The sequence below is a fragment of the Rhamphochromis longiceps genome, linkage group LG4 (assembly GCF_057381845.1).
Source record: "Rhamphochromis longiceps isolate RC_006_pf linkage group LG4, R_longiceps_female_GT1.1, whole genome shotgun sequence".
Taxonomy (NCBI): Eukaryota; Metazoa; Chordata; class Actinopteri; order Cichliformes; family Cichlidae; genus Rhamphochromis; species Rhamphochromis longiceps.
The window spans coordinates 4660032-4673026 of record NC_140560.1 but is presented as its reverse complement, the minus strand read 5'-3'; the positions used below and the strand labels follow the sequence as shown (position 1 = coordinate 4673026).

The 12995-nt window shown below is 38.5% G+C and overlaps 1 protein-coding gene across 1 annotated transcript; it reads left to right on the top strand.

The window, feature by feature from the left end:
- Positions 1-264: 264 nt before the first annotated feature.
- Positions 265-12747, top strand: LOC146670862 (homeobox protein Dlx4a-like). The gene is made up of 3 exons (XM_085405071.1): positions 265-1110; positions 3855-4051; positions 11296-12747. The coding sequence occupies exons 1-3, from the start codon at positions 774-776 to the stop codon at positions 11536-11538; spliced, it is 777 nt and encodes a 258-aa protein (XP_085261197.1). The 5' UTR covers positions 265-773; the 3' UTR covers positions 11539-12747.
- Positions 12748-12995: the final 248 nt, after the last annotated feature.

Sequence of the window (12995 nt, the reverse complement as noted above, 5' to 3'; positions counted from 1 at the left end):
TTGTTGACCTCATGAAAGGAAAATATGTCTGCAGTTTTTTATTTATTTATTTTTGTACATGTTGTCACACTTGCGGAAAAATGTTTTAATGGCCGTTCTTAACTTGAAGGCTTCTTTCGGCATTCTTAAGGCCCTCTCTCCGCCACAAGCTCCGGGAAGAGCCGGCTGCCCCGCCGCTGCCGGTTGTGATTTGTGTGACACGGTTAAGCCCTGCAGCCAATGAGCGCGCTGCTTGTGCCAAATGGAGGCAGAGAGGGGGTCAGAGCAGACGCGCAGTGCGCTCTCAGGTTCGGAACACTCTCCAGTTCTCTCCGCTGCCAGGAGTCTCTTTACAACAAACGGGGAATCGAGCGGGAACCTGGTTGTTTTGGCCCGAGAGTAGGAGGACGTCGAAGGATATTCGTAATTAAACCTGCTGCTTGGTTAAGAGTTCCTGTTTTGTTTTCTCTGTTCGCTGACTTCCCCTGTTGGTCTGCGTGTTTCCCTGCCATTCGTCCAGTCTTCTACTGTTGGACTTAATGCTTTTAAACACTGAGCGTGATGTTTGTGGAGCTTTCAGCTGGGATGTAGCGGAGGGCAGACCCACCTAAAGTCACTCCACGGGAATACAGAGACGCTTTGTTTTTAAAGAGCTGCTTCTTAAAGTCTTCTGTTTTCTTGTGGGGTGTTTTTCTTGTTTCTTTTTAAACCAGTTGCCTTATCATGACCCTCATCTGTAGGTCATAGCCGACCCGTCGTCCTCTCTCCCCTGCACATCGCTGCCCCTCTCCCCAATGATGACTATGAGCTCCATATCAGACACTTTAGTAACGTCCGATCCGTCCAAATCCGCGTTTTTGGAGTTCGGTGGACACAGCTACCCTGGACACCCTGGACATCAACAACCTTCGCCAGGCTTATCCCACAACCATTATCCGGTCCACGGACTGCACGCTGTCGGACCCTCGCAGCACGATGGGCCCTTCTCCTCCGGGGCTTCCTCTTACGGTCGCCCGCTGGGATACCCACCCTACCACAGTCCAGTGAGCGCGCATCACCCCGGTGCCTACCTGCCTTATCAGCACGGTGGTCACAGCGGCGCGCTCGGACACACCAGACTGGACGATGCGGGTAGGTTTACGCACAGAAATGAATAAATGTTTGCTCATTTCCTTGTTTCTACACTTTGGTCTTTAAATATGTTCGTGGGATTTTAGTTTAATTTATTTGTCAGTTTAAATGTGCTGAAAGATGCCATAAATAAATAAATCCGACAACAAGCTAAAATACATTATTAATAGTTCGATGTGTCATTTTTAATAGTAATTCAGTCTGAAATTAATCACAGAGGACATTAAAAGAATAAAACATGCAAAACTAATAAGGATAATCACAGCGGATGAACTCGGACCATTAAAATTCTTGAAGTGGGTCTACAGAAACATGAAAATAAGCCGCAGCGGAACGCAATAATTGGATCCACACACAGGTCGGCCACAGCGTTGTGTTTAGCGTATTTTGGGGTTGGCCGGGAGATGTGTTTAAGGCCTGCGCAGACTGTGTGACTCTCCGGCACAGGCCCTGTGGTGTCCCGCGCTCCCCACCAAAACCCAAAGCCTCATCCTCATGCTCCAAATATTAGCCGTCACGTTTCCCTCTGAGCAGACACCAAAGCCTGTGATCTGACTTATCACACTACCACAATAAACAGAATTAACTAAATACGAAATGGACGAAATTAAACTAAAATGTCATTTTAAACGAAAAAAAAAGTGTTTTATAGATTTGAGCTTTTTTTTTTCAAAGTGTAACAAAACTAAAATCCAACCCAAAGGGAAAAACCTGATACATTTACTTCATATTCTTATTTATGTCTTTGCTTCATTGACAAAGACGTGCAGTTATTTTGTGTAATATGACAGATTAAAGCTACGAAAAAAACAATAAACGCCAATAAAAATAAAACTCCACGTAAGATGAAAACGTCTCGTCAGAATTTGGCAGCAGGAGCAGTTAACAGATACCGGGACGATTACGACTGTTTCTTTTGTTTTAAATAATATCCCAGTGCAGATCACTTTTCTTTCACATTTTCACTTTTTAAAAAAAAAATTTGCTCTTAATTTTATATTTTTATTTTCATCATTATTATTTAAAGAATTTACTATTACATAAAAAACACGTTCATTTAAACTAAATCTTTACATAGGATTATTTTTTTTGTCTATACTGAAAATGTCCTTGCCTCACATGCAGTATTTACGGTCATTTCAGCATATATTCAGCTTAAAAAATGAAAATAAAATTCTGAAAAAGTACACAATGTTTTTATGTTTTCTCAAAAAGAAAAAAAAGTTCTCCATAAACATGACGCAGGTGAACATGACGCAGTACTTTCATCAGGTTTACTCGACTGGTTTTATAAATAAATTCTGCTTCTGTAAATGCGCATCGACAGACGAACAGATGGATCAGCTCAAGGCCCATTTCACAATCCTTCACAGCAACTGCAGTTTATACATTTTTAAAGCAGATTTGGAATCAGTGGCAGGGAAAATGATCAGTTACAAAAACACAAATAAATACGACAGATTTTCATTGGTGCTCACCCAAAATCTGTCTTCTTGGACTTTTGCTGTTGGAGTTTTACACCACGCTCTAACTCACCCAATACATACAAGTTAAACATCACTTTACACGTTAACTGTGTTGTACAAATCTTGGTCTGTGAGGGACTCTGCAGGGCTTGTTGACATGGAGTTCTTTTTGGACACTTTGGTCACCTTTATGAAATGTCCAGTTTCTTGGAACAAGGGTCACACCTTAAAAACATACATATACGTTTTATTATATATGGATATGTGAGCCAGATTGAGCTAATAAGTGTTTTACACACTAGCGCGTTTTCTTTCTAAAAGAAACCTTCCCCTGTCAGGTCGTTTCTAAGCACCCACTGTGCTTCTGTCCCCCGGTGTTGCTGCGCGTCAGCTCAGAGCGTAGCTCAGATACAGAATGCAAGCATCTTGTGGGGCCTTGGCTTTTCTACAACTGTTCTTTCCTGCCACTGCAAGCTGTGAGCTCATGTCATAACAAAGATCAGAGGGGGTGTACGTACGCACAATATAGCTTTCCTGAAAAAAATACACAAATACAAAAAACACAAAGAAAAGCTGAGCTGCTTTGATGTCTGGATAACTGTAAGTCAACATGGTTTGAAAAGGACCACCACTCACTATCATTGCACATGTCATAGTTGTGACGCTACCTGATCTTTAATCATTACATAATATCACTGGGTAAAAATGAGCTGCTGTGGGTTGATTTACTGTAGCTGTAGTAGTTTTAGCCAGTATCAGCGGGTTATTTTCCTCCAGTGTTACTTCAGGTTCCTGGATTTTTCTAGCCTTGAGTACTGGGTGAAGTTAACTACTGCTTCTGCGCTATATCCATTTTTAACAGCACCATCCAATTTTAGAGGGGAGCTTATTATTAATTGTTGTTAGTATTTTGAATCCAAAATCTTTGAATGCCAATTTTTTAATCAACACATGTAGAGATTTCTTTTTTTATCTTTGAATTGTAGATGTTGGGACAGTTTTCACAAAATACTTTTCAGTGTTATTTATACTTTTTGTACAATTTCTAATATAATAAATGGTTAAAAAAGAATTTATGTCAAAAACATTATAGTATAAACCACTTTTTTTGTCCAACATCAATTTTCAGTGTTCACACATGAATATTTTATATCTCGTAATCATTTAAATGTTAAAATGATTTTCTACAGTCTTTTTGTGACATAGAAGAGCCCAGCTTGAAATCCCACTGTTAACATTTTTCTGAACACCGTCCTTCTGTCCTCCCTTCTAACGCAGAGCATGAGAAGCCCACAGCGGTGATAGAAAATGGAGAAGTGAGGCTCAATGGAAAAGGGAAAAAGATCAGGAAGCCTCGGACCATCTACTCCAGCCTGCAGCTACAGGCTCTCAACCAGCGCTTCCAGCAAACCCAGTACCTCGCCTTGCCCGAGAGGGCCGACCTGGCCGCCAAACTGGGCCTCACGCAGACACAGGTTGGTATGAGCTATTCACACATGGACAAAGCATGCACAATAAAGCAGTGTAGACGGTCCCTAAATTTGAACATTCGTAATATGTTAGGCATTAAAATGTGAGCAGGATGGAATGACACTTTTAGGAATATAATTAACCTGTCTAAGGTAAAAACATTATTGCCTATGATGTGAAGATTTGAAAACATTTCCAGTGTGAAGTGACTCTAATAGAGGGTGTGAGTTGCAATTTCACCCTATTTTCCAAAGTATGCATGACACAAAATTAGAGCTACTTCTTAACCGAGCTCAATCACACCTCTGATTGTTTTCTTTGTTCTCTGCTAAGCCCAAACAAGACGAGCGCTGGTACATTCATGCCGACTGATGCCAACATTCCTTCATCTGTGAATTAGACATTGATGTAGCCAAACATAAGTGCAATATGGCATAAACTCTGTCATGAAATCTTCAAATGCATGAGATGGGAGAAAACATTTGAAAATGTAGAGCAGTGTGCTGGAAACCGTTTGCGCAGATTTGTCTCCACGTGTCACCAGAACAGGTTCAAAATTGGTTCACTGGGACTTTCTGCCTGTTTTGCATCTCTTTGAAATGTGTGTGCGCACTCATACACATGTGGAGACACCAGCAAACGAATCCCAACAGCTGCTGTTTTGTCTGTGAAGCTGCATCGTGTTGTTGTGGCGTCTAGGTAAAAATGATTTAATTGGATATTTTAACATTTATTTATAATTCACATTTTTTATAAATGTCCATAAAGGCTGAACCACGTTAGCCAGCAGCAATCCAGCTTTTATCCAGTCAACAACACTTCAATATTTGCTGTTCTGAATCTTTACGTTACAGATCAAATCCCCCGATCCTCAGTTTTATCATAGCGTTAGAAAAACAGGCAAATGTGTGAATGAAGGTGCATTTTCTTCAAAATACGAAATGTAGTAACTTACACATTTTGCAAAATACATGGACTGCTTTAGAAATAGGAGCCCTAATTATATATTCAATACAAAAATATTTTATGTACAGTTGGAATCCACAAAGAAACGTGTAGTTGGTTGTAATGATTCGTGTATAGGCTGATTATTTCACCTAACATCATGCACTGCTTTGAGTATTATGACTGGACCCCATGAAACTAATTGTGGGGAATGGAGCATGCTTGTGTAGTACAATGTGGAACACATTGCTAATGATTAAAGGTAGATTTTGTAGTATTTATTTAACAAATACAAAAAATGTAGCACTATATACATTTGGCACTGACCATTTTAGGATCAAATATATCTTATTTTATTTATTTACTTTTTTGGGGGGGAGGGTAGATTCACATTTCTTTATAAGGCATATGTTTTTTGTGAGACTCAACTTTATGGGACAAGTGATAAAAAACAAAGTGTGACACCTGGTTGGTCTCGTTATGAGACATAATGAACATTTTTAAAACTTACCAATGCAAATGACATAATCGTAACAGAACTAATGAAGAAAACACACTCATAGACCAGAGAGATGCTTTCCATTCCAACGTGTTTTCTTTGAATAAATCCTTTTTAATGATACTGAAAAACTGTTGTGTTTTTCATTGGGGCTCATCAGCCATAAATCTCTATATCTGTGTAACTGACAAAGAAAAACAGTGGAACGTGTTTTACTAACTGCTTTATTTTGTCAGTGTCTGTGTTTACTACTGGGCCTGCTTAGATTAGCAATGTGCTCATTTAAGCTGACTGCTGATTCTGATTTGCTTTGTCGGGCAGTTTTCCTGATATTGTTCAACACAAAACTTCATTTGAGAGGTGCCAAGAAGTCACGAGGTAGTGACGCTGGAAAATCCAGATTACTGACAAATTTTATGTTGATATTTAGCTCCAGTGATCCACTGCTGTCAGCTAGTGTAATACTGACTCAGTGCAAGAGAAGGCTGTAAGAGGCATGGCTGTGTCGTCTCTTTTGTTGCACCTCTATTGCCAACTTAATGTAATTCATTCATCAATTCAAAATAAAGTAATAATAACGTTGTTTATAATTTCATATAATTGATACAATTAAAACTTAGTTTAACACTGTGATGTCCAAACGCTTGTTAAAGTGCTTGAACTAGTGATGTATTATTTGAGTTGAGCTAGTGTTTTTGCCATCATGGTAGCTCATGGTAGGATGTATTTACTACCAAATTCATCTGCACTAAGCAAACTGACTTACCAAGAGGAGAGTCAGTCATTGTCTGTAGTTTCTTAAATATGATAAATAAGTTGGTTTCAGCTATTTTCTAGTTAATGAAAACTGAAAAAGTGGAAGTTTCACATAAGCACAGCCAACAACGACAGAGTCTGACAGTGATATTATTAAACATTTTGTTTCTCTTGGGAAAACCAGTGCAGAGCTGGAAAACAGGAAGTATTGTCCCTGTGAGTAACTGGTACATGTAGACTGTAGACAAAGTGGCCAACTCTGTCAGTCAGCAGTCGTTGTTATTTATGGATAACAGGAATCTATAACAACAAATTATAGCAGTGCCTTACTTCCATGGGCTTATGACACTGTAGGCTCTGTGTAGAATAATCACAGATACATTGCGCCTGTCCAAAAGGTGAAGAATAAAGGTTTGAATAGACAGCAGGTGTCCGACTGGGGAAACATTAGATGACACTGTTTTGGAATATTTGAAATACGATCCATGCTCGCCTGCATGTGTGTGCACACTCAGCAACCATCAGCATTTGATCATCAGCTGAATTGTCCTAATCCCATATGAATTAACTGCAGCAGCTATGTTTACACTAGAAGTAAGAGATGATCCATTCATTTGTCTTCATCTTTTGTAGTGGTATAGTGGTTTGCTTTTTTATTGTGGTCTGCTACAAGTCATACTTACATGTATGCTCATTGAGAAGCACCATTTTTGAACTCGCTCCTTGTTCTTCAAGGTGTTTTGGATCAAAGGCAGTCAGTTTGTACGGATCAACACAGTATGATTCAGCTGATTGTGGAGTACAATGAGAGCACATGTGATGGTAGTTTGAGGAATGGCAGCACATTTGTATGTTGGATTGTGATGTTTAGCGTGTGGGAGTCTTCTTTCTTTGAGTTCCCATTTCAGAAACACGGCACAAAGTTACTGAAGTTACTTTTATTAGTATCACATACCATTTGTTACATTTGTTGCATTTCTGTAGGCTAGGTACAAAATAACTCACTACTTTTTGTCCTTTTATCTGGATTTTTTAAATGTCCAGTTCCTGATGTGTAAATGTTTCCATTATAACACACTCAGAAATTCCACAATAGAACGAAAAAAGCAGCATTCGTTAAATACACCCTATGCACAACGCCACATGTTGAAGATGATGGTGCCTTTTGTGAAATGTTCATATCCAGCTTACAGTTGATAGTACAGTTGGTGTACACGGTACAGTTGATGTGGTGATGTGGTTGGGGAAAAATGTTGCACTTAAGCGTTGTTGAACTTCAGCATCTTGTATACACAGCCCACTATTTTCAGGGGATCAAAAGTATTTGGGCAAGACACTCATAAATAAAAAGGTTTACTGCCTTCAGCTTTGACACAGTCTTCCGCTTCTTTAATCAAGAGTTGCCTTGCCTGTACGTTTCAACCTTGATTTTTATTTTTCATCCAATTCTTGGTTCTATTAGCAAATTTAACTTTAATTTTTCGGAATGTGGCAACAGTAATGGAAACGGGTCCAACTAGCCAGTAAATAGACAGATGGGAACAAATATATTAAACAAACCAAGAGATTAACTAGATTAGGTACAATGTTTTAACACTCTGAGGTCAAAGTCATCCTCAGTGTTAACCCAAACCCAAGCCCTATATTTTTAGGGAGGAAAAAAATGACTTTTCTGGAAAAGAGTGAAGAGCTTTTGTTGTGTCAGTTAGAATAATTGTCTTTGTTTCCCCTTGTACTTATATGTCAGATCATGTCATGCACGAACTACGATACACTGAAAAATTATCTGAATCAGGAACTGAGGATTAATATTGGCTTATATTAATAATGTATATTATTAATGTACTGGTCATGTAGAACTAAAACCCTGCGATCCTTGAAATTTTATTATTTTCTTTCATTTTCTCTAATAAATACTTTCTATTTTGTTTACTTTCCACTCCTTTTTCTTGGTCAAATGATTTTGAAACATAAAAACCTCTGATGTTTTAGGCTAGGCTAACCAGTATTGCTGTAAATATAGAGAATTGCAGGTAAAATATGTGCAGTAATTTTAAACAAAAAGCAACTTTTTATATTTTTAGGCTTCTTTACGACATAATTAATAGAAGACACAGAACAAGTCCTACTGAAACCCACAGTCAGCTGCATCTAGCCTGTGTGCTTATATGTGTTGGCCCGCTGCGTCTGCTGTGCATTCCTCACGTACACGGGTGCGCTTTTCTGATCACGGGCACACTCATGGAAAACATACGTAGTTTATGTGCACGCATTCACCCACGGCCACGTAAATGCACGCGCACACACACACTCGCACACACTTGAAGATAGCGATCATGCCATTAGGCTGCCAGCCAGCGACTGACCGCTTTCCATCGAAAAATAATGTTCCCAACGCAGCTGAGAAATGGCACGTAGCACTGTTCTAATGTTTTTCCTCGAAACGTTCCCTATCTCTGTCCACCTCTCACACACACATACACGCCATCTATACAACTTCCAAATGGAAGACATCTGGACAAAAAAAACTTTTTTGACAAGGACTTCAGTATATGCAGACAATTAAGTTTGTTAATTTTCACACACACTCTGTGTCCCTCAGTGGTCTTTTGCCTGCCTTTCAGCCACCGTCTTCCCTTAAAGTCAGAGTCATTAGCCACACACTCAGAAAAGTGTCAGCTCCGTGTTGCTGCTGGAATATGAAACCAATAATTACAGATGACATGCTCTCACTGAGGATGCTGTTGATTGACTCCTGGCCTCTTAAGCTACACTCCAATCCTTCAGGTTTTCATCCACAGTGTAATACTGCAGGGGATTATTATATAGTATTCAATGCAGTGTGTGACTATCACTTTTTATATTAAGATTAATATTATATTAATTTAATAATTGAACTTTAATATGATTTAAAACCTTCCTAAATGTTGCAGCTTGAAGAATTCAAAGTGGATAATTTACAATTTAATTAGTTTTAATTTCTGAAAAGCAGCATTATCGCCTTTAATTTTCATATATTATATCGTATATTTATGGAGTCTATGCTTTTCACAGCTGGTGACTGGCGTCAGTGGATATATTGGAACAATAGAGTTTAAATTAAATGTCAAATTTCACTCGGCATGATTTCTGGCTGTTTCAGTTCAAAAGCTGGGTGTGAAAGCTGGACATTTTGGGATTACTGGGAAAGGGATAATTTTTTCCACATATTCCAAATCAATTACAGCACTCTGAAATTAGAATTTTTATAGATTAAAATATCTTCCATAAAACCACTTCACAACAGTCTTCATAAATACCCATAAACTCCCCGGGTAATAATTCCTAGGACTGGAGAAGAAAACACTTTCAGGGCCAAGAGTGTTTTCTTTTCTTTTGCTCACTCTTTTATATTTCTTCTCCTTTGTTGCTAGCCAGAACTGTGCTATGGGCGCAGGTTTTTTCCCCTTTACAGCACAGTTAAAACCCATTTCAGACAAAAGTATCCTTCACTGCCTCTGTACAATTATACATGATTCACTCGTTCCCGCTAAGCTGACAGGTTGGCCGACAGGCATATTTGCGTAATTTGATGCTCAATTTGCAAGCATGCTGGAAACAAAGAAATGCCAATTATATTAACAACGTAACTAAATCATCTGTAACCACTGATAAATGATTGAAGTGATATTCATCTAAATACTTTGAGATATTTTAATTATATGATGCCTGTAGTCACATATTAATATTTTTGTATGAACCTGCTGGCTAATATACTCACAGGATTGGGTAATATGCTGACCATCAGTTTCCATTGAACCCGTCGTTCTATAAGATGCAGGCGTTCCAATAAACAGCTTTATGTGTCACACCAAGATAGTTTTTAAAACCCTAAAGGAGCTGTATGCAGAGTAGTGTGGGTGTGACAGTGTGATTCAAGTACCTTATCATGTGCTGGTGTTTTTAGCTGTAGGAGCTAACTATAGTTTCCCTGTAATATTACTCCAAGCTTACTCTCTGTTAGTACCGCATTGAAGTATAGGCACATCTTACGTGTGCTGCCTATTGTTGCCTGGTTTATGTAACCTTACACTGCCTTATTGTTTTGCTTTGTTTTTGCCTGCCGCAGGTATCACATTATCACCGCTACATCATTAGGTATCATTGCTAACATGTGCTAAACCTTTTAATGTTTCCAAAAACTAAAAACAGAAACAGTTGTGCAGAGAAAAACTGCTTCCTCGCTGAGTTCAACTTAAAGGAAGCACCTAAGCTAGCACCTAGATTTAAGGAGCCCAAAGCTAATGTTAATCTGCTCATGCACATCACTTACCTTTGGTCATCACAGCTGTTAGTGCTAGATAGCAATGACTTTATAATGATTCAGTTATCAGGTCATCTATATCGAAATCTTTTCTTCTTGTCAGTAACTGTGGTGAAGGAGGGTTCACTCAGGCTTAAGGATGATCGGATTAGATTTTACTGTGATCCACTGTTAGCAACACATTGAGGGAATTTCTTCAAATTTGGCAAAAAAAACCCTCCATTTGAACTCAAGGAAAAACTGATTAGTTTTGTGGTTAATGACAAAATTATAGGAGAGATTGTGACAACACCCACCTTGATTTTTAGGTGATTGTACAGTTCTTTTGGGCTGCTGGGTTGACGATGCTAATAAAGCACATATTATATGTGCCTTGGTAAAGACAGTTGTAAACTCCAACTTGACTTGTTGGTATTCGTATACAACCACAAGGGTGCAATGAGAGTTTAACCTGATTTGATTTTAGTTGTGAACAAAGTGTTTTTAGATGTATATTTATGGTTAAAGACTCACCCACTGTTGTGTTGGTTACTGATTTTTTAAAAACTCGAGGAAGAAAAAAAGAGGACAAAATAAGAACACGGTGCTGCATAATTCTTTTAAATAAAATTATTTACTGAGCCCATGACCTTAAAATAAAACAGTCACTTTATGATAGTTTTGGTCTTTATCTTGTAATAAATCACTCAATCCAATCACAGCGTTTCCTGTATGACTCTTAACTCTTGTACTTTTTCTTTTTCTAGGTGAAAATATGGTTCCAAAATAAACGATCTAAATACAAGAAGATCATGAAGAATGGGCCCTGTGGACCTGAGGGAGAACACCTTGCCCCTCCACCACCAGCCTCCTCCTCGCCGTGTTCCTTGTGGGATATCAGCATGGCTGCCAAAGGTGCACCGGTGCACTCAGGAGGATATGTGAACAATTTTGGACACTGGTATCCCGGACACCAGCAGGAACCCATGCCAAGAACTCAGATGATGTGACAGACGGGGAGATGCGACGCTTCCGGGACAAATTGCGGAATTATTCCGGCAGGCTGAACTGAAGCTCTAAGAGACAAGGACATTTTTTAGAGTCTGAGCCACTCTGGAGGCAAAAATATAAGCAGCAGCTATGCAATAAAACTAAAGTGGACAGATATAGGGGAAACGGCTAAAATAGCTGTAAAATACACAATATTATAACAGAAAGAAATACTACAATCAGTACAATTTTCAGACGAGTTGAATTTACTATTAGCTGTTAGCGGTGTGTTGATGATGTCTGATAAGCCTTGGAATAAGGGATCGACAAAGTGGCTCAGGTCTCATTTGTAAAATATAACTAGCGAGATATGAATATTGATAAACTTCTCCGAGACTCAGCTATGAGGAGTGAATCATCAGATCTACCAGGCTGAGCAGTAAGTGTTAGGTACTTACACAAAGCCATAGCACTGTGTATACCTGTTTGAAGTATTTCACTGTCATGTTTTTGGTGTTTACTTTGCCAGTTGCCTAATATCAAACTGCGCGTATCCGACTCCAATTTAAAGCGAGACTGCATTTGTACTGGTGACCACGGGTCCAGGAAGTCTCAGTTACAGTATAAATATGGTAAATGTCAAATGTAGCTTTACAGTAGCAGTAGAACTCAGCTTTTCATTTGTATGAGGAGGAATTTAGCTTTAAATATATTTTTTTTAAAATAACCTTACCTAAGTTTAAAAAAAAAGCCTAGTTCTGCCTCCAGAGCAGCTCTGCCTGCTAAGACATTTTGATAAAGCTACAAGTTAACACTATAACTCAAAGCTAATGCCACCACTGCTTCCGGACTTTTCCGGAGGCTTCTTTTTTTCTTTGCCTTTTATTTGGGTTTACACTCGGGCAGGTACATGATGTGTAAAAAGAGGGCGTCCTCATAAATATTTTTTAATGAACACTTTGGTTTTTTAATGTTAAATACAGATCAAATTAAAACACAGATGAAAACAAACGTTCTTGTGATGCTGACATTTGTGTGTTTGTGTTCTGTGTAGGATCCAGTGCAAAAGGCAAATATAAAAAAGTACTAATAGCACTTATATAGTATATAGTGTCAGTATAAAGAGTCATTTTAGGGTGTTTCGTAAAAGCCTTTCATTTCTTTCTTTCTTTCTTTTTTTTTGGCTCACTGTTTTTTCATTTTTATAATCCACATAAGTGAAAAATTGACTAAATTAAAATAATTGGACTTCATGCTCCTCTCCATTCAACTCATTGTTCACTTCTTTCCTCAGAAAGCTTTAGTGGGATTGGGGTGTTTGGTGGAAAATAATAGGCTGATTTACATTTTTATGAACTTTTCATTTTATTTCACCAATGAATTACAAAGACCGTCTCCATAAGTTTCAACTTTAAATTCCAAACTTCTTTTTTTTCAACTCAACGACCTCTTAAAATCCCAAATTATCAGTTTGCCA

Bases quoted from the DNA above. Each gene is read 5' to 3' on its own strand.
- LOC146670862 (XM_085405071.1), top strand. From the start codon at position 774: ATGATGACTATGAGCTCCATATCAGACACTTTAGTAACGTCCGATCCG. The intron at 1,111-3,854 runs GTAGGTTTACGC...CTTCTAACGCAG, and splicing joins CACCAGACTGGACGATGCGG to AGCATGAGAAGCCCACAGCG. The intron at 4,052-11,295 runs GTTGGTATGAGC...TTCTTTTTCTAG, and splicing joins TGGGCCTCACGCAGACACAG to GTGAAAATATGGTTCCAAAA.